We start from the raw sequence: 21,617 nt of genomic DNA, 5'->3' as shown, positions 1-21,617 counted from the left end.
GATGGATGGATAGATGATAGATAGATGGATGGATGGATGGATGGATGGATGATAGATAGATGGATAGATGGATGGATGGATGGATGGATGGATGATAGATGGATAGATGATAGATAGATGGATAGATATATAATAAAATCCAGGAAAGAAAATAGTGATTTTCGGTTTACAGGAAAAAAAATTATAAAACCTTTTAAATGCATATTTGTCAAATCAAATCAAATCAAACCAAAATAAATCAAATCATTCTGCTTATGTTTTCCTCTCTAAAAAACTGTAAAAATAAAACTATAACAAGCAAAATCTTATGCTGTATACATTATGTGGTTTTGCATTGTCTGATTATCTGATTTATTAACTATAAAAATAGAATTTTGCAGCAAGCATAATCTTATGCTGTAAGCATTACACATATTTTGCATGATCTAGTTATCTGATTTGTGTATTGGAGAAAAAAAAATATTCAGGAAGACAGTACTGCTCTTTGTTCTCTCCTCTAAATGAAACTATAAAAATAGAACAATTTTTAACAAGAATATTTTTTTCCTACAGGGAAAATGCATATATTTAATTTTTTTTTAATAAAATAAAATAAAAAGTAGAATATATAAAATAATTTTAGTATATAAAAGTCAGAAGACAATACTGCTTTTTGTTCTCTTCTTCTCTAATGAAATTTTATGGATGGATGGATGGATGGATGGATGGATGATAGATGGATAGATGATAGATAGATGGATAGATGGATAGATGGATAGATGATAGATGGATAGATGATAGATAGATGGATAGATATATAATAAAATCCAGGAAAGAAAATAGTGATTTTCGGTTTACAGGAAAAAAATGTATAAAACCTTTTAAATGCATATTTGTCAAATCAAATCAAATCAAACCAAAATAAATCAAATCATTCTGCTTATGTTTTCCTCTCTAAAAAACTGTAAAAATAAAACTATTTATAACAAGCAAAATCTTATGCTGTATACATTATGTGGTTTTGCATTGTCTGATTATCTGATTTATTAACTATAAAAATAGAATTTTGCAGCAAGCATAATCTTATGCTGTAAGCATTACACATATTTTGCATGATCTAGTTATCTGATTTGTGTATTGGAGAAAAAAAAATATTCAGGAAGACAGTACTGCTCTTTGTTCTCTCCTCTAAATGAAACTATAAAAATAGAACAATTTTTAACAAGAATATTTTTTTCCTACAGGGAAAATGCATATATTTAATTTTTTTTTAATAAAATAAAATAAAAAGTAGAATATATAAAATAATTTTAGTATATAAAAGTCAGAAGACAATACTGCTTTTTGTTCTCTTCTTCTCTAATGAAATTTTATGTTGTATGCACTATACAATTTTTGCACTGCACAATTTTTTCTTTGTAAAACTGTTTTGGAACAACATGCTGAAAAGCCAGTGGAAATCTAGCTTGTAGAAACAGTATACACACATTGCGGTTCTCCCTGCTGGGCAGCACTATCATACGTTTCAAGCAGAGCGTTGAAGAGCTATTGAACGAGGCGGCGATTGACACAGTTGGACACCACGTCCAAAACAACGAGATGTGACTCACTTCCACAGCTCCCATCAGGCAGCAGCATGTAGCCGTTTAGGCAGTAGCATTTGTAGCTCCCGTATGTGTTCATGCACCTGTGTTTACACGGCCGAGGCTTCAGGCCACACTCGTTCAAGTCTGCAGACAGAAGAACAGAGAGGGGGAGGTTAGAACATCCTGGTGTGAGTGGGGAGGCCGAGTGGGGCAGGAATTAGGCTTCAAACAGAGGTCAAATCTGAAAGGTCAATCCTTTCAAACCTGTGAGGCGGCGTCTGCGGGAAGAAGGTGAAGCTGCAGGCCACCGTGTCTGGACAGGCCCACCTCAGCGTCTCACACCACACAAACCTGCACTTCAGCTTCCAACGCTCCGAGTCTGACTTTGAGTTTTGATACGTCAACTACGTACTCATTTCCTTGAATATTTAATAATATTCTAAACTTGGAAGCTGTTGACCTATTTCTAGACTTTGACAACCATCCTTACTGCCATAGAGTCACAACTTTACTCATAACCATCTTTAAAACAAAACTTCAGGACAGCAGGCTGAGTGCCAGTGCAAGGTGGCAAATCAAAAATAGGGCAATAAATTCAAAAATCAATATAAAAAAATTAAAAAAGCAATTATCAATAAGTTTGACATCAAATCTGTCATCATTTCTTTTGCAATTGCTGAAAGTGTTGTTTCTGTTAATTAACACTAAAATTATTAAAAATGGTTTTCATAAAAAAATAAATAAGTAAAATGGAAATAAACGTTTCTTTGGCAGCTAACTGACATAAAATAAGTTGAAGTTAAAGTACTAAAATTACTACAGTTAAAAGAAGACCTAAAAGAAATATAATAAAAATGAAGAAAAAAATAAAACAAAATTACTAAAACTTTAACTAAAATGAAAGCAGAAAATATAACAATAAAAGATCATTAATATTAAATAATAATAATAATAATGATAATGTGATGAATTGAAAAGTTTACAAAAATTCTAACATTTTAGACATTTTATAATTAAGGATAATTAATGAATTTAACTCAAATGAAAATGAAAGCAGAAAATATAACAATAAAAAAAATGTATATTATTACATAATATAATAATGATAATAATAATAATAATGTGCTGAACTGAAGGGTTTCCAAAAATTCCAAAATTTTAGATATTTTATAATTAAGGATAATTAATGAATATCCAGAGTTTTCTATATATTCTACTCTAACACAAAATTGTGTGCCATCGATAAAGCAAGATACAAAAAGCTGTGATTTTAATAAACAGTCAAAATAAATAAATGAGTTTATCAATTAGTTGAATTAAATTCACATATTTTAATAACTTGGTAAATGATTCTTTTATCTATTTATTCTCAACATTAAGTGATTGTTTAATTGTTTATCCACTTCTCAAATAATTACTGAGTAGCACAAAAATAGCCCTCATTTGTTAATAGCTCAAATAAATAAATAAATGAATTCAAGAGATTTTTATTTTACCAGGGCAAAGCAACACTTTGGGTATCGCACAAGGGTTGGCTATAGTTTAATCCGAACTCAACCTAAAGTCTAGGCCACATGGGTCATCAGCTATAGGCTACATATCACTTAGATCTCAATATTGTAAGGTACACAGTCAAGTTTATAGGCCAGACCCGTAGCGTGATGCCTGCGGTCTCATTTGCACTGGACTGAAAATAGATTCCCCTGGCTGCCATACATGAGTGTCTTTGGCATGGCCCAGTTCTGAGAGAATGGCGCCATCTTTAGCGGTGGGTTATGCAGGGAATGCATACTAGCGATCTATATTTGACAGCTGCCACAGATTGAAATAGATGAATGGCACAGTGTATTAATGGTAATTGGCACCGGTGGGAGGTCAGTCCGCTGGAATAATTAGTCGAGGTGGGTGAGGACAGCTACAATCACTTCCCAAATCATCTTAGCAAGAGTCGTCTATTATATTCCAAACAAAGACGACATAAATCTCTCCGTTTCAAAGTTGAACCACTTCAGTGCGATGAAAAACTATGCATGAATAGAAAATTGGGCCGAGTCTTTAACACCTTTTCAAACCGTATGACATTTCTTTGCAAGCACACAGCTCCGAGCCGCTGAAGCTATGATTACACACTCAGCCTGAATTTAAATTCACAATTAGCCAGCGATTTCATGATGATTGGGGACATAATTGACTAACGCTGACCTTGCGTGACACAGTCTTTTCTTGTGGATTTCATCAATTTGCAACACTTTGTTGTTAATAGAAACAAGTAGAAAATGCGACTATTGCAATTAATCATGGAATCATTCAATAATAAAATAAGATTAAAGTATTTAATATGAATTATTCTAATTTGTGATAAAATAATGTTGATATTAATATGAAAATATAGTTTAAAAAACCCTCATGATGTTCCAAGCCATATACTGTTCCATACAGTATATGCATAATGAATGGGGACGGCGATGTCAAGAAAAATTTTTAAATGATTCAAAGTCTTCCAAAACCATACAATAAATTTAATTGAAACACTTGAAGGATTAGAAGTAAACCACACCACTCCAGTTCATCAGTTAATGTCTTGTGACGTGAAAAGAAACAAATCCATCATTTGAGGGTGACGTAACTTTAAAATGTCCCTTCTGGCTAAAATACGAGTCCGTAATCCATAACAACGCTTCCTACAATGAAAAAGTCCATCCTCTGTTGCTCTCTCACATCAAAATCCACCTACATATTTGTTTAGAACTGTTTTTGCTTGTAAATGGTTCTTGATCTGTGCATATTTCTCTTCTGATGCAGTGGAGATGACTTTTTCACTGGAGAAAGCAATGTTATGGATTGAGTGAAATATATTACCAACACTTCACAAGACATTAACTGATAGACTGGAGTGGTGTGGATAACTTGTGGATTATTGTGATGTTTTTATCAGCTGTTTGGACTCTCATTCTGACGGCACCCATTCACTGCAGAGGATCCACTGGTGAACGAGTGATGTAATGCTACATTTCTCCAAATCTGATGCAATGAAGAAACAAACTCATCTACATCTTGGATAGCCTGAGGGTAAATCAATTTTAAGCTAATTTTAATTTTTGGTGAACTATTCCTTTAAACATCTGCGGTTATTTTTCATGAAGATGAGTTGGAATGAGGGAGAGTGAATAGTAATTTTAAGGTGAACTATCCCTTTAAGAAATAACTAGTATGCCTTTCCTAGAAACTAAATATATAATCAGACCTTACACACTATACCAAGTGATATCAAATCATCTGTAAAATCTCAGAACTGCATCTACTTCTTCACCTCTTCAAGTCTCAGTGGTTCAAGCAGTAACTCAACTCTCTGAGCAGCATGTAGACTAATTCAGCTCAGAAAGATGTTTAGAAACACGAAGCAACTCGTGCTTCTGTTAAGTGAAGTGAAGAGGAGACTAAGCCATCACTGAAGACTCATTGGCCTTTTGCTCGCTCAAATAAAGCTGAAAACAGCAGAAATGAAATGTCACATTCCCAGAATAGCCGTACTTGACAAGAGACAGCTCTGAGCAGCAACACATAGTCAACTAATGATATGAAATAAAAAAAATCAGTTGTCCAGTCTGAAGGGAGAAAACGGAGGGTAGGAGGTGTGAAGGTGTTGAAAAGCCAGAACAGAGAGCAGGTAGACGAAATAAGATCACACCGTATGGAAAGTGTGACCGCAGCCTATTCTGAGTGCTGCACTTAAGAACAGTGAAGAAACATTATAAAACTGATTACAGAGATTATTCACGTCACCCGCAAAACATTTACCATGGTAACCAATGTGTCAGTCAGTTACAACAGTTATTGCTAATTCTGTAAAAGCAAAAACATATATTTTTAATTTTCTGAAGAAAATGTGGAGTTAATTACATTAATTAATTAATGTAAAAGTCAATTCTAGAATGTTCTGCATGGTTGCTAGGGTAATAATAATTATAATGATATATAATTATAAGTATAATTATATAATTGTAGTAGTAAACATTTTGCTTTTTCCTAGTATTTTTTTCTATTATTATTATTATTATTATACATATCAATTATATATGCATTATGCACATAGATATAGTACTAATAACAGTAATAAATTCATATCATAAAATGCACAGTTTTGTCCCTCCCCATCAGTCTGTAGATTGTTGATATAATAATAATAACAATAATATTATAATTACACACACACACACACACACACATATGAAATGCCCCCCCTTTCTTTAAAAGAACAGTTCACCCAAAGGTGAAAATTCTGTCATCATCTAGTCACCCTCAAGTTGTTCCAAACCTGTATGAGTTTCTTTCTTAAGCTGATAACAAAAAAGTTATTTGAAGTATGTTGGTAACCAAACAATGGGTGGTAGCCATTGACTTCCATTGTATAGGAAAAAAAATACTATGGAAGTCAATGGGTACCATCAACTGTTTGGTTACCAACTGTCTTCAAAATGTCTTCTTTTGTGCTCAACAGAAGAAACTCACACAGGTTTGGAACAAGTGGGGGGTGAACAAATGATGACAGAATTTAAATTTTTGGGTGAACTATCGCTTTAAAAAAAGAGCATATCATGGAGCTTCTGCTGTTAGCGATGATTTTTAATATCATAACTAAAATAGATGTTCCAACATAGTCTCTTGTTAAACTTTAAGTCATTTGGCAAAATAGTAAGATGATATATTCATTGGCTCATATAAAATGTACTATACAACATTTAGTTTGATTGAACTGAATGCTGGCTGATTTGGAACATTTTTCAATTGGTCAGGCTGAGAGACCAGTTCAAACCTGTTTTGTTCATATTAATGTGTACATGACGCCCATTTTGAACACCTTATTCTGATTGCAGAAAATAAATATAGAAGTCTTGAAGTTATGCTAGCAAAGTGTACAACTCACAGAAAGTATAAAAAAACATCATGTAAAGCTAAACTATGACTTTTTTGATGCAAGAAACCTTGACTAACTTTATATGTAGTCTTCAGGGCAAACATAAAGTAAAACGTGTAAAGCAGTCTCTTTAATGTTTTCCTTGGTGCCTTCTTGTTACACCAACATATGGACGTACAGGTTTCAAAAGCTGACAGTCTACATCATGAATGTTTGATTTTGGGCATGCCAGGGGCATAATAATGGTTAATATGTTTTGGAAAACACTGTTCATTTCCGTGTATTATTTAGGAGTCGGAAAGCCAAGCACAGCTGAGGGGATTATATGGGATTCTTTACATGTCATCATATAATTAAACTGTAAAGCGCCGGCATTGTTCTGTAACACTGACATTCCATCTTCTCATCTTTTTTCCAGTGTCAATCTCAGGCAGTTGTTGCTACTGTACTGGATATTTTTGAAAGCTGAAGACTATAAACACTTTAAATACCAAGCGCCACTATTTTGGGGTTTTGTCTTCTTGTTAATTGTCTATAGTAATGTCAGCTGCTCCAGAAGAAAAGGGGTCACATTTTTCCAGTCACGATGGTGGGTTCTCACCATGTAATCATGCACTTTTTTAATTTCTCCAAAAGGAAAAAGTCTGTTCTATCCATTTTCTGCAGTCCAGCAATGTAACCTTTTCCTTCAAAGAAATCATAAAAGCAAAACTGACTTGTGCATTCAGCCTGAAACAGCACCGGCAGCCCATTTAGGTTTTATTTTTGAGTGAAACTTTGACAATAAATGTAGGAAAAGTCTTGATTTTATCCATCAGAAAACGAAAGGATTGTGAAGATGTCTCTTCATATGACAGCTGGTTGGAAAGAACAAAAAAGGAACGTATATAATATAAAATACATTAAATAAAACCAACATACTTTTCTGAAATTAAAAGCCTAGACATTTATTAAACTAAATCAAAATGTACCCTATTTATTTAGTTAGTATACAATATACAGTACGTATATATACATATATATATAGTATGTATTTATTTTAGATTTTTATATTTATTTGTTTTTAGTATAATGACTTTTTCCCACAGCAGAAATGACTCTCTTCTGATGTGACCAAGGTAGTGAGGGTGGGGAAGATATTAAAGAATATTATCATAGCCTGCATTTCACAATCAAGCCCTGTTTTACATTGTTTGCTCTGCATAAGCTGAAGTTAAAAGCACCACCAGTGCCGTTTCATTTTATCTACTCATTTGCATATAATCTTTACTGAATAATGTTATTATTCTCCTCTACAGGAATACGGACAGCTCAAAGGTGTGTTTTGTCAATGTTTTTGTCCACGTTATCCTGTGTGCTGTTATCTGTTATCTGTTTTCCTCATTCCTAAAGACGAGCAGGGCTATGTTAGCCCCCCATTATGGCACAGTCGCCCTCCCGTTTTTGTTCCCATGGACCACCAGCCGATTGCGGTGCCTTCGGAGGGTGAGCTAATCCTCTGTGTGTGATTTTCTTGTAAGACTGCTTACCGGATGACGCCTGCGTCCGCCCCAAGCGCCACCCCTCTGGCCCACGTGCATGGCGCAGTCTGCTTAGCCCAGCGAGAGTGAATACTTTCCCTTTAGCAGATCCCCAAAGCCTCCACAGGCATGGCCGGAATGACACGGAGAAAGCCACGCATGCCTTGGCAGAAACACACACACATAAAGCCCTTAAGAGGCTGTTCTGTTTCACCCTGCTCTCTTTCTCCTACACACACATCCTGTCTGTGTCTGTCAGTTCCTCTGATCTTCTAAAGCAGGGCATCTTTCATCTGCGAGCATTCAAGTGGCTGCCCGGCTGCTCTCTTTCTCTTTAACCTTCTGCCTGTCTCCTCTATCTCAGGCCCATCTCCAACTGCCAAACAAATATCCTGTCATTCAAAAAGTGTCTGTCATGTTGTTGTTGTCTGCCTCTGAGGTCATTCAGGATTTTTCACACAGACCTGCAGTATAGGTTGTCAGTTTCAAGTGAACTGACCATGGTAACAGTAGTCAAATTTCCAAAGTTAATGCAGTCATTTTTATGGTGAACATTTTTTTAGTGGTGGTAAAATTATATGTGTATGTATGTGTGTTAATTATTTATCTATGGAATAATTATTTTTTCTCTGTTTGAACAATGTATGGGTGGTGGGGTAGAGACAAAAGCTGCTCTTATAACTTTGCAACTTATATAGTACTAATAAAAATAATAAATTAATATCATAAAATGCACATTTTTGTCCCTCCCCATCAGTCTGTAGATTGTTGATATAATAATAATAACAATAATATTATACACACACACATATATATATATATATATAAAACATTGTATTATTATTATTATTATTATTATTATCATTATTAATAATAATAATAATAAACATCATACAACTACATAATATACATTATCTAATAAAATAAAAACATAAATATAAAAGTAATTTAAATAAATATAACACAATATAATAATTATAATAATTATATTTAATAATTTATAATATAATATATACGTTGCTAAGTTTTAAGTTCAGTTTTTGTCCCTCCCCAACCCTCCTTAAATTGTTCAGACAGAGACAAAAATGTGAATAATAAAAATAATAATAATAATTATTATTATTATTGTTATTATTATTAAACATCATACATCTTTATAATATACATCATCTAATAAAATAAAAATTTAAATACATTTATTATATTATATTATATTATATTACGTTATATTTATTTAAATTACTTTTATATTTATGTTTTTATTTTATTAGATGATGTATATTATGTAGTTGTATGATGTTTATTAATAATAACAACAACAATAATAATAATATAATGTTTTATATATATATATGTGTGTGTGTGTGTGTGTGTGTAATATTATTGTTATTATTATTATTATTATATCAACAATCTACAGACTGATGGGGAGGGACAAAAATGTGCATTTTATGATATTAATTTATTATTTTTATTAGTACTATATAAGTTGCAAAGTTATAAGAGCAGCTTTTGTCTCTACCCCACCACCCATACATTGTTCAAACAGAGAAAAAATAATTATTCCATAGATAAATAATTAACACACATACATACACATATAATTTTACCACCACTAAAAAAATGTTCACCATAAAAATGACTGCATTAACTTTGGAAATTTGACTACTGTTACCATGGTCAGTTCACTTGAAACTGACAACCTATACTGCAGGTCTGTGTGAAAAATCCTGAATGACCTCAGAGGCAGACAACAACAACATGACAGACACTTTTTGAATGACAGGATATTTGTTTGGCAGTTGGAGATGGGCCTGAGATAGAGGAGACAGGCAGAAGGTTAAAGAGAAAGAGAGCAGCCGGGCAGCCACTTGAATGCTCGCAGATGAAAGATGCCCTGCTTTAGAAGATCAGAGGAACTGACAGACACAGACAGGATGTGTGTGTAGGAGAAAGAGAGCAGGGTGAAACAGAACAGCCTCTTAAGGGCTTTATGTGTGTGTGTTTCTGCCAAGGCATGCGTGGCTTTCTCCGTGTCATTCCGGCCATGCCTGTGGAGGCTTTGGGGATCTGCTAAAGGGAAAGTATTCACTCTCGCTGGGCTAAGCAGACTGCGCCATGCACGTGGGCCAGAGGGGTGGCGCTTGGGGCGGACGCAGGCGTCATCCGGTAAGCAGTCTTACAAGAAAATCACACACAGAGGATTAGCTCACCCTCCGAAGGCACCGCAATCGGCTGGTGGTCCATGGGAACAAAAACGGGAGGGCGACTGTGCCATAATGGGGGGCTAACATAGCCCTGCTCGTCTTTAGGAATGAGGAAAACAGATAACAGATAACAGCACACAGGATAACGTGGACAAAAACATTGACAAAACACACCTTTGAGCTGTCCGTATTCCTGTAGAGGAGAATAATAACATTATTCAGTAAAGATTATATGCAAATGAGTAGATAAAATGAAACGGCACTGGTGGTGCTTTTAACTTCAGCTTATGCAGAGCAAACAATGTAAAACAGGGCTTGATTGTGAAATGCAGGCTATGATAATATTCTTTAATATCTTCCCCACCCTCACTACCTTGGTCACATCAGAAGAGAGTCATTTCTGCTGTGGGAAAAAGTCATTATACTAAAAACAAATAAATATAAAAATCTAAAATAAATACATACTATATATATATGTATATATACGTACTGTATATTGTATACTAACTAAATAAATAGGGTACATTTTGATTTAGTTTAATAAATGTCTAGGCTTTTAATTTCAGAAAAGTATGTTGGTTTTATTTAATGTATTTTATATTATATACGTTCCTTTTTTGTTCTTTCCAACCAGCTGTCATATGAAGAGACATCTTCACAATCCTTTCGTTTTCTGATGGATAAAATCAAGACTTTTCCTACATTTATTGTCAAAGTTTCACTCAAAAATAAAACCTAAATGGGCTGCCGGTGCTGTTTCAGGCTGAATGCACAAGTCAGTTTTGCTTTTATGATTTCTTTGAAGGAAAAGGTTACACTGCTGGACTGCAGAAAATGGATAGAACAGATTTTTTCCTTTTGGAGAAATTAAAAAAGTGCATAATTACATGGTGAGAACCCACCATCGTGACTGGAAAAATGTGACCCCTTTTCTTCTGGAGCAGCTGACATTACTATAGACAATTAACAAGAAGACAAAACCCCAAAATAGTGGCGCTTGGTATTTAAAGTGTTTATAGTCTTCAGCTTTCAAAAATATCCAGTACAGTAGCAACAACTGCCTGAGATTGACACTGGAAAAAAGATGAGAAGATGGAATGTCAGTGTTACAGAACAATGCCGGCGCTTTACAGTTTAATTATATGATGACATGTAAAGAATCCCATATAATCCCCTCAGCTGTGCTTGGCTTTCCGACTCCTAAATAATACACGGAAATGAACAGTGTTTTCCAAAACATATTAACCATTATTATGCCCCTGGCATGCCCAAAATCAAACATTAATGATGTAGACTGTCAGCTTTTGAAACCTGTACGTCCATATGGTGGTGTAACAAGAAGGCACCAAGGAAAACATTAAAGAGACTGCTTTACACGTTTTACTTTATGTTTGCCCTGAAGACTACATATAAAGTTAGTCAAGGTTTCTTGCATCAAAAAAGTCATAGTTTAGCTTTACATGATGTTTTTTTATACTTTCCGTGAGCTGTACACTTTGCTAGCATAACTTCAAGACTTCTATATTTATTTTCTGCAATCAGAATAAGGTGTTCAAAATGGGCGTCATGTACACATTAATATGAACAAAACAGGTTTGAACTGGTCTCTCAGCCTGACCAATTGAAAAATGTTCCAAATCAGCCAGCATTCAGTTCAATCAAACTAAATGTTGTATAGTACATTTTATATGAGCCAATGAATATATCATCTTACTATTTTGCCAAATGACTTAAAGTTTAACAAGAGACTATGTTGGAACATCTATTTTAGTTATGATATTAAAAATCATCGCTAACAGCAGAAGCTCCATGATATGCTCTTTTTTTAAAGCGATAGTTCACCCAAAAATTTAAATTCTGTCATCATTTGTTCACCCCCCACTTGTTCCAAACCTGTGTGAGTTTCTTCTGTTGAGCACAAAAGAAGACATTTTGAAGACAGTTGGTAACCAAACAGTTGATGGTACCCATTGACTTCCATAGTATTTTTTTTCCTATACAATGGAAGTCAATGGCTACCGTCAACTGTTTGGCTGCCAGCATTCTTTAAAGTTGTCATATCATGAAAATCTGACTTTTTTCATGTTTAAGTGCTAATCTACCAACCCTGAAAAAGTAAAAAAGAACAACCCAGGAAATTTGTTTGGTAAGCCTTTCTCTGCAAGCTTGTGAACAAATGAGCTGCTCAGATTTCACTCCCCCCTTGACGTAGAAAGGTGATCTTTTTATAATATTACGGCCCCTTAATCTGCACGTTTCCACCCACGGTGTTGCCATTGTGTTTTCACAAGTGACAACGGTGTACCATTCTAACGCCATGGTGAAGGTATGCTAACACATGCTATGTATGTATATACTGTACATGCTAACTGTTCTGTCTTTGGCTGCACTGAGGAGCACAGAACACTGTTTAGAGTCCCAGAGGAGACAAGAGAGCAGTGTATTTATTGATTTATTCACTGTATATTACTCTGCTGCCACACAGATCTAAAATAAACATGCAATTTATTCCCCAGCTGTTTACCTTCACAGGCATAACCGACTGTTTTTGTAACTCCTGTGTGTTTTTAACATAAACGTGAGTGTATTTGACAGCTTAAGCGCAATAAGACATGAAAGAGAACTTAGTTTAGTGCTCACATGCTTTCTGTGCGTTCGCTTCGGATGTGTGCGCTCAGAAAACCCTATATCAGAAGTTTAAACTAATATGGTTTAAAACGCATGATTTCAGCGCGATAAACATGATAATTAAAACCAAACATATGTTTTTTAGCAGAGTATCTGAGGTATGAGCTGTAAAGGCACAGTCCTTTTCTGGAAAAGGGGGCGAGGATCAACAGCTAATTTGCATTTAAAGAGACATGCACAAAAAAACAGTGTGTTTCTGCTTCCGCTCAAAAAAGGCATTTTTCAAAATTCTATAATAAATGATCTGTGAGGTATTTGCTGAAACTTCACAGACACATTCTAGGGACACCTGAGACTTATATTACATTGTAAAAAGGGGCATAATAAGTCTCCATTAAAATATCTTCTTTTGTGTTCAACAGCTGAAATAAATTCATACAGGTTTAGAGCAACTTAAAGATGAGTAAATGATGATAGAATTTTCGGGTGAACTATGCTTTTAATAAAATTAGTGTTTAACGTGGACTATAAAGAGAATACGGAGGACGCATTTCTAGATGTGCGTTCACCAAAATGCAGATCCATCTTCATGTCTGAAAGTGTTTTACGATACTTGATGCCCCGATATGTTATTTATTTTATTTCAAGTAAATTATTTGTTAAGGATTTTATTTTAGTTTCAGTTTTAGTTAACTATAATAGCCCTGCATTTTAAAATGGAAAATCCAAGCTATATTCTATGTGTTACTTTTTGCATGACTATTTTAAGTAAACCACATAAAAAGTATTCATGCAATCTGTTGCATGCAATTGTGCACTTTGTAAATCAGGTCTGAGTGTGCACTTACATATAGGTATTTTAGCTATATAGATATTATACTGTATATGAATCATTAGAAATGCTTGTTCTGGAGAGCTTTCGGTAATCGTTGCATTGCTAGGATCAAACGCCACAAAGTACCAATTATAATTTCACACGGGATACAAAAAATCTTATGAAATACAAGTGATTGGGCATCTTGTGTGGTGTGATTGGGCATCTTGTGTGGTATAATTGAATTTGCATGCTGATTGTTTTGCTACAGATAATTGCAATAAACAAAAACACTTAGCGGCTTGAAAAAACACTTCAGTCAGTCACACCTTAAGGATTTTATTTTAGTTTCAGTTTTAGTTAACTATAATAGCCCTGCATTTTAAAATGGAAAATCCAAGCTATATTCTATGTGTTACTTTTTGCATGACTATTTTAAGTAAACCACATAAAAAGTATTCATGCAATCTGTTGCATGCAATTGTGCACTTTGTAAATCAGGTCTGAGTGTGCACTTACATATAGGTATTTTAGCTATATAGATATTATACTGTATATGAATCATTAGAAATGCTTGTTCTGGAGAGCTTTCGGTAATCGTTGCATTGCCAGGATCAAACGCCACAAAGTACCAATTATAATTTCACATGGGATACAAAAAATCTTATGAAATACAAGTGATTGGGCATCTTGTGTGGTATAATTGAATTTGCATGCTGATTGTTTTGCTACAGATAATTGCAATAAACAAAAACACTTAGCGGCTTGAAAAAACACTTCAGTCAGTCACACTGAAAATTAAAGGCTTGATTATCTGCACTGATGATTTTAATATGCCACCCAGGTGTCCGCGCTAACCAGCACCTGTCAAAATTTTAAACATGCAAGACAAATAAGCCCTCGGCATGACAATCTGTCATTACCTCTAAAAACCATCTGATTCTTTTAATCGCTCTTGCCACGGGAGCCCATAGAAACGCACGAAAAAAGAACACATTTCCACCCGGTGCAGCAAGGCAAAAGCAGTCTCATCGACCTGACATGAAACCATGACGCAAGGGAAAATCGAAAAGATTCTATTCCACATTCCAGAGGGGATTGTTTTGCCTTTCCTTCCCGTCTTTTAATTACACCTTCTCCCTTTGCCTTCCAAGGGCACAGACTCCTCTAAGTCTCCCAGCCTTCTCCTCTCAAATGTGAATGTGCCGTTTTAAATCAGGGGTTATCTCAGACGCCAGCGTTCTTCTGATGAGACAACTTCAGACAGAATTTAGTCCCCCGGCTCCGTTTTATTTTCGGTGCAGGGTTCTTAGGGCAGTAATTGAGATATTATCTGCTTAAGGGAAACCTCACATCCTGAATCACTATACGACTCAATACAAAAGCCCAAACGGTGACATCTACATCCAGAGGCTTTTAAATAATGCAAGTGACAAATTGGTGCTTTGTAATGGAGAGGCTGATTTAACCCTTGTATTATGTTGCAGGTCAATTTGAGTTGCTGAAATAATGGTTAACATAAAAAATGTGTGACAATTTCTCATTTAAAATCATGAACATGCATGCATGCATATGCATACGTGCATGCAAAATTTTGATGTTGGCAGGTCAATTTGACTCGCACTTTCATGGTTAACAGCAGCTGCACAGACCAAAAATAAAAAATAAAAATATATTTTTAAAAAATACGGTGTGAAATACTTCACGAAAGCACACACACACACACAAAAGAAAGAAAAATTTTATAAAATGTAAAAAATTACATTTAAAATAAATAGTTACAGTACTGTTTAAAATATTCTTTTTTTTTTTTTTTAAATAGTTGTTAAATACAGTTTTATATCACATTTTCAAATGTTTATTTTTTTTACTTTAGCACTTACCTTGGTTGCATGTTTTTCCTGTGTAACCTGGATGGCACTTGCATTTGTTGGGTCCCACGCATTCTCCGTGTTTGCATCCGTGCTGACATACCGCTGTAGGCGAAAAGATCATCAGTATCACTTTACACCAAATGTCTATGCAGTAGACATGGAAACATGTACCAAAACAGCCTTTAGTTTTCGTGCTAAGAAAAAACAGTCTTTCTTGCTGTGGGAAATAAGTGTATGTACAATTAGACCTCGAGGATATTGTGGCAAGAGATCCACAAAAACATTATTTTGGAATGCTCGCCCCCTACATCAATAATTCATTGTTTACCTTGGTAATTTTAATGAACCTGGGACATGCCGAGTGTACGGTCCACCTCACTTCTGCTTTATGACTCATTAAATCTCACATTTGGATTGGGAAACAGCCCAGAGCTGTGCAACATCAGAAACCTTTGAGATCTAGACTTGGGAAAACATCCTCAGAGTTGACATGGGCTAAATTTAGGATCTGTCATTTTCAAAATAGAGACAAAAAGAGGCAAATTAAAAAATAAAAAAGCTTAATCCCATTTTATACTACTCTTCCTAATATTTTCATGAGGGGTCTGTGTTTGCAGCTCTGGCACAGGAAATGGATCTGTCTTAGTACGGCAGATTAGGATTAGAGCGACGCAAATCAAATTATGTTTAATGTAGTACACTGTAAAAAAAACATCATGGTAACGCACGACACTAAAATAATGCAATAAACATTAATTTAACAACACTGTGTAACAGAAAAACCTACTGTACATAATTGATAACAAAAACTAACATTATTTTTTTAACGAAATACCATCAAATGTAAAGAGTCACTTTAAATTATAAGATAACTTTGTTTTTACTTCTAAAATCTGTACATTTAACAGTGTTTTACTGTAAAACTACCTAAAATGTCACATTACTGTAGATCAATTACAGTTATTCACCATGTATAGTAAGGGAACTTGCTGTTAACCAGTTGACAGATTTTTACCGTATAATTGTTTTTTTTTACAGTCTTTTACTATTAAAATTGCAAATATTTTTTAACAGTAAATGTCAAAGATGTCTTGTTCTTTAATTTTTTAAAGAATGCAGTTTTTTTATATAAATATGCCACAATGTGTGTCTTCAGTATGAATAGAGGCATATATATATATATATATATATATATATATACAAACACTTTAAATTATAAGATAACTTTGTTTTTACTTCTAAAATCTGTACATTTAACAGTGTTTTACTGTAAAACTACCTAAAATGTCACATTACTGTAGATCAATTACAGTTATTCACCATGTATAGTAAGGGAACTTGCTGTTAACCAGTTGACAGATTTTTACCGTATAATTGTTTTTTTTTTTTAGTCTTTTACTATTAAAATTGCAAATATTTTTTAACAGTAAATGTCAAAGATGTCTTGTTCTTTAATTTTTTAAAGAATGCAGTTTTTTTATATAAATATGCCACAATGTGGGTCTTCAGTATGAATAGAGGATTATTCCATTCCTTTTTTACTCACAATTTGTACAGTGTCCCAACTTTTTTGGAATTGGGTTTGTATATATAAAGTAGGATTAATTTTTTTAATTAAGTTATTATTAAATAATATAAAATAATAATTATTGTACTTTTATTTTAGATTTATTTTGTTTATGTGTACACTACCACTCAAAGTTTTTTTTTTTATGTTTTTGAAAGAAGACTCTTACCAAGGCTAAATTTATTTGCTCAAAAATACAGTAAAAAAAAACAGTAATAGTGGAATATTATTACAATATAAAATAAAACAATTTTTATATATAATTTATCACAGTTTCCACAAAAATGTTAAGCAACAAAAACTAATTTTAGTCTTGTCAATAATAAGAACTAATTAATAATTAAGCACTAATAAAACTGACAAGACATCGAGCAGGAAATCAGTATATTGGAATGATTTCTGAAGGATCATGTGACACTGAAGACTGGAGTAATGATGCTGAAAATTCAGCTTTGATATCACAGGAATAAATTATATTTAAAAATATATTCAAATTACTCTTACATTACTCTACATTTTTTACTGTATTTTTGATTAAATAAACGCAACCTTTTATCAACAACACTAAAACAAATAATTATTAAAATTTTTTGACTGGTAGTGTATTCAAAAAAGGTTTCCTATTTAGCCTAGCTACTTTATCACCTGCAGTGCAGCACATATTTTCCAGACTTATTTGCAGTCTCATTCTATGGGGACTGAGCATGCACAGTTTGATCTGTACACTGCAACACAAAGCAGCAGCTGCTGAACGTCTGTGACATTAGACTGGACCAGACCAGGCTTACAGCAGAACACTCAGCGCTGGTTCATAGCCGATGTCTGCAGTCGGCTGAGACTCATTTTCATTCAAAGCTTCATTGAGTCTCCAATTATGGAGGCCTATCAGAGCTGTTAATTTTTCTCACTGGTGCCATTCTCACAATGAGAGAGGAGCTAAGAATACACCACAAACATGTGACAATATGACTAAAGACTTAAACCTTTGAGGTCTTTTCAACTCAAAACCCACTGGACCCCAGATGGTGAATGCAAGACTAGATCCTGCTGGTGTGTACAGTAGATTAAAGACACACATATCTATTTTCATCCTGTTCAAACTGCATGAAGGCAGAAAGGCATTAGCCCACTCTGGCAAAAAATAGCGCGATAAGAATCAACCCGTCTCATTCTACCTTATTAGACTGAGGAAGCTAATCAAAGGTACATGTTCACCTCGGTTTTAACCTGCGTTATTCAATATGGAGGTTGAGCAGTAAGATCAAACCCTGAGTTTAAAACACAAAAGGACAAACACGGGCCCTAATTTGGCGGTAAAGCCTAAGCTGGCAGGAGACAAACAAGGAAAGAGGCAGAGATCTCTGACATTGAGAGTTTATCCGGGCGGCTGCCTTATCTCGCCGGCCAGACAGTTATCAAATGTGATGAAATCGTGGATTAATCCAGGTGGGACGCCGTGTGATCACAAGCATTGGTTATATTTTTAAGTGCTGACGAATGAAGAGCTTAAGGAAGGGGCTTTAAAGGGAAATCTATCTGCTGCGGTCCGGTTCAGTGAATGCCGGCACTTGGAACACAACCCACAGGCGAAATGGGCCAAGGGAAGTAACCGTTATTGACAAACCACATCAAACGGTCCCGCTGGCTTCAAAACGCTCGGCACAGGTGCTCCTCCATCCCCGGAGACTTTCATTCTCGGCATAGCATACCTATCAGCGCTCTGATGACGCATGAGCGGACGGCAGCTTCAGAGACATACGCCAGAAAGAGTAATTGGTGAATTTGATGAAAATAAGATTCGGAATAAGTCGGAATTTGAAAGGCTAATAATGATTTCTCTAGTAGGAGTAGGAAAAATCAATAAACCTAGCCTAGTGGTTTGTGCCAGAGCTGTAATGTCACCCTGAGATATTTGAGTGATTTTAAATGCTGACTTTGTTTAGATACATATAGATAATTCTATAAATTAATAATGAATGAATAAATAAATTAATAAATAAATGACTAAATGATTAAATAAATAAATGACAAAATTACTATATATATGGGTACCATAGAGCCCCCCCCCCCTCTCTCTCTCTCTCTATATATATAATTTATTTATTGAATTGTATTTACCTTTAGCAGAAAATACTAGTTACCATCCTAAAATATGTAAATAAATAAATAAAACTCAATAGACATCAAATAAATAAGAAAATAATTTATAGACATGAATAAATTAATTATATACAAATGTTTGTGTGCAATACATATATAATTCACTCATATCACTTTGTAATATTTAATATAATTTTTTTATTTAATTTTCTGTAAAAAAAAAAAAAAAAAGTGTGTGTGTGTGTATATTACCATTTATTAAATTGTATATATCTTAAAAAGAAAAAAATCACTACAATTACCCTAAAATATGTAAATAAATAAATTAAATTAAATATACATAAAATAAATAAAAAGAATGTATAGCTGTGAATAAAGAAATTATATAAAAATGTGTGTAATACATATATAATTCACTCATATCACTTATTAATATTTAATATAATTTATTATTTAAATTATATATGTATGTATAATTTAACACACACACACACACACTATTTATATATTATTAATCTATTATTAATAGTGCTGTCAAACAATTACTTATTAATATTTAATATAATTTATTATTTAAATTATATATGTATGTATAATTTAACACACACACACACACACTATTTATATATTATTAATCTATTATTAATAGTGCTGTCAAACGATTAATCGCGATTAATCGCATCCAAAATAAACGTTTTTGTTTACATAATATATGTGTGTGCTCTGTGTATATTTATTATGTATATATAAAGACACACATACAGCATATATTTTGAAAAGATTTACATGTATTTACATGTATATATTTATAATTATATAAATGATATCATATATAAATATATTTCATATATAAACGTAACATATTTTTCTTAAATATATACATGCATGTGTGTGTATTTATATATACATAATAAATATACAAAGTACACACACATATATTATGTAAACAAAAATTAATTAATCGCGATTAATCGTTTGACAGCACTAATTATTAATATATTTTAACTTTCATGTTAAAAAAAATTCTACCACTACAAAATCATGTCTTAATCTTCTTTACAGAACAAATATTTTTCCCCCTTCTTCTTGTTTTTGCTTTCGTCATGTGTTATCCATTCTAAGTTATCCACAAAAAAATAGATGGATGACATTTAGCTGCTCTATGGGTGATACAAGTTTGCAAAAATTCCATTCTCCATTTCCTGTCCTCTCTCTCTCCTGCTCTAAATAAAAGTATTAAAACGACCAAAAACACTCTTGATGTGAGATCCTTCGAGGTTTACGTTGGGGAGCAAACAAATAAGTGAATATAAACAGTGATATCCAAATATCATAGAGGGTCCAGATATTCATATGGTGGCAGGAGCAGGTGTGAAGTGTTCACAGGATATCAGGATATTCTCAAAGGAGAAGTGCGTGTGGGGGACTATAAATAAACGGGAACTCGGGATTCAGCGGATGCATGCTCTGAATGATGTTCAGGCAAGATGACTGCAAAGGAAATATGATGTGGCGCTAACCTTGGGGTTGGCACCTTATCCCGAATACTCTGCGGGTTAAGACGTAGAGAGCTGCAAAACAAACGGCCAGACAAACAAAAAAGGGGAAAAAAAGAAGCTTGGTCTAAATGTGAGATGAAAACATTACATGGGAGCCATGCTGATGGACAAGCATTGCAAATGCAAAACATACAATCACACATACACAAAGCCTTATGTTACTCACATTTCACATGTTCTCATACTGTATTAATGGAATATATACAGTATATATATATATATATAGAGAGAGAGAGAGAGAGAGAGAGAGAGAGAGAGAGAGAGAGAGAGAGAGTCTTATTTAGTTATGTATTAATTTATTTTATACTTAAAATCTTTGACATGCTGATGGTAAAGTGCCTCATACCTGCATACCTTTCAAAGGTTTGGGGTCGGTATATATATATCTATTTTTAAAGAAATTAATATTTTTTTTATGCATTCAGTTGATCAAAAGTGGCACTAAATACACATTTCAAATAAACACTGTTCTTTAAACTTTGCATTCACCAAAGAATCCTCAATAAATAAATAAAAATATTAAGCAGCACAGCTGTATTTTATAATAATAAGAAATGTTTCTTGAGCAGCAAAGGATTTCGAAAGGATCATGTGACACTGAAGGCTGAAGTAACAATGCTAAAATTCAGCTTTGCATCAAAGAATAAATTACATTTTAAAATATGTGACCCTGGACCACAAAACCAGTCAATTTTATGACAATTTTTTGAAATTGAGATTTATACATTATCTGTAAGTTGAATAAATAAGCTTTCCATTGATATATGGTTTGTTAGGCTAGAACAATATTTGGCCGAGATATTTGAAAATCTGGAATCTGAGGGTGCAAAAAATCGAAATACTGAGAAAATCACCTTTAAAGTTGTCC

General features: G+C 33.8%; 1 protein-coding gene across 1 annotated transcript in view; it reads right to left on the bottom strand.

Moving 5' to 3' along the window:
- Positions 1–21,617, bottom strand: part of LOC107594450 (uncharacterized) — a 108,013-nt gene that overhangs the window by 24,230 nt on the left and 62,166 nt on the right. The window contains exons 15-18 of the mRNA XM_016284505.1: positions 20,711–20,761; positions 15,533–15,625; positions 10,214–10,306; positions 1,590–1,709 (exon numbers count right to left, since the gene is read on the bottom strand). Of these exons, the coding sequence (XP_016139991.1) occupies positions 1,590–1,709; positions 10,214–10,306; positions 15,533–15,625; positions 20,711–20,761 (357 nt within the window). The remainder of the gene's footprint in view (positions 1–1,589; positions 1,710–10,213; positions 10,307–15,532; positions 15,626–20,710; positions 20,762–21,617) is intronic.

Source organism: Sinocyclocheilus grahami, unplaced genomic scaffold (assembly GCF_001515645.1).
Source record: "Sinocyclocheilus grahami isolate Dianchi unplaced genomic scaffold, SAMN03320097.WGS_v1.1 scaffold183.1, whole genome shotgun sequence".
Classification (NCBI taxonomy): Eukaryota; Metazoa; Chordata; class Actinopteri; order Cypriniformes; family Cyprinidae; genus Sinocyclocheilus; species Sinocyclocheilus grahami.
The sequence above is the reverse complement of the archived record's forward strand: the minus strand, read 5'-3'. Positions and strand labels throughout refer to the sequence as shown.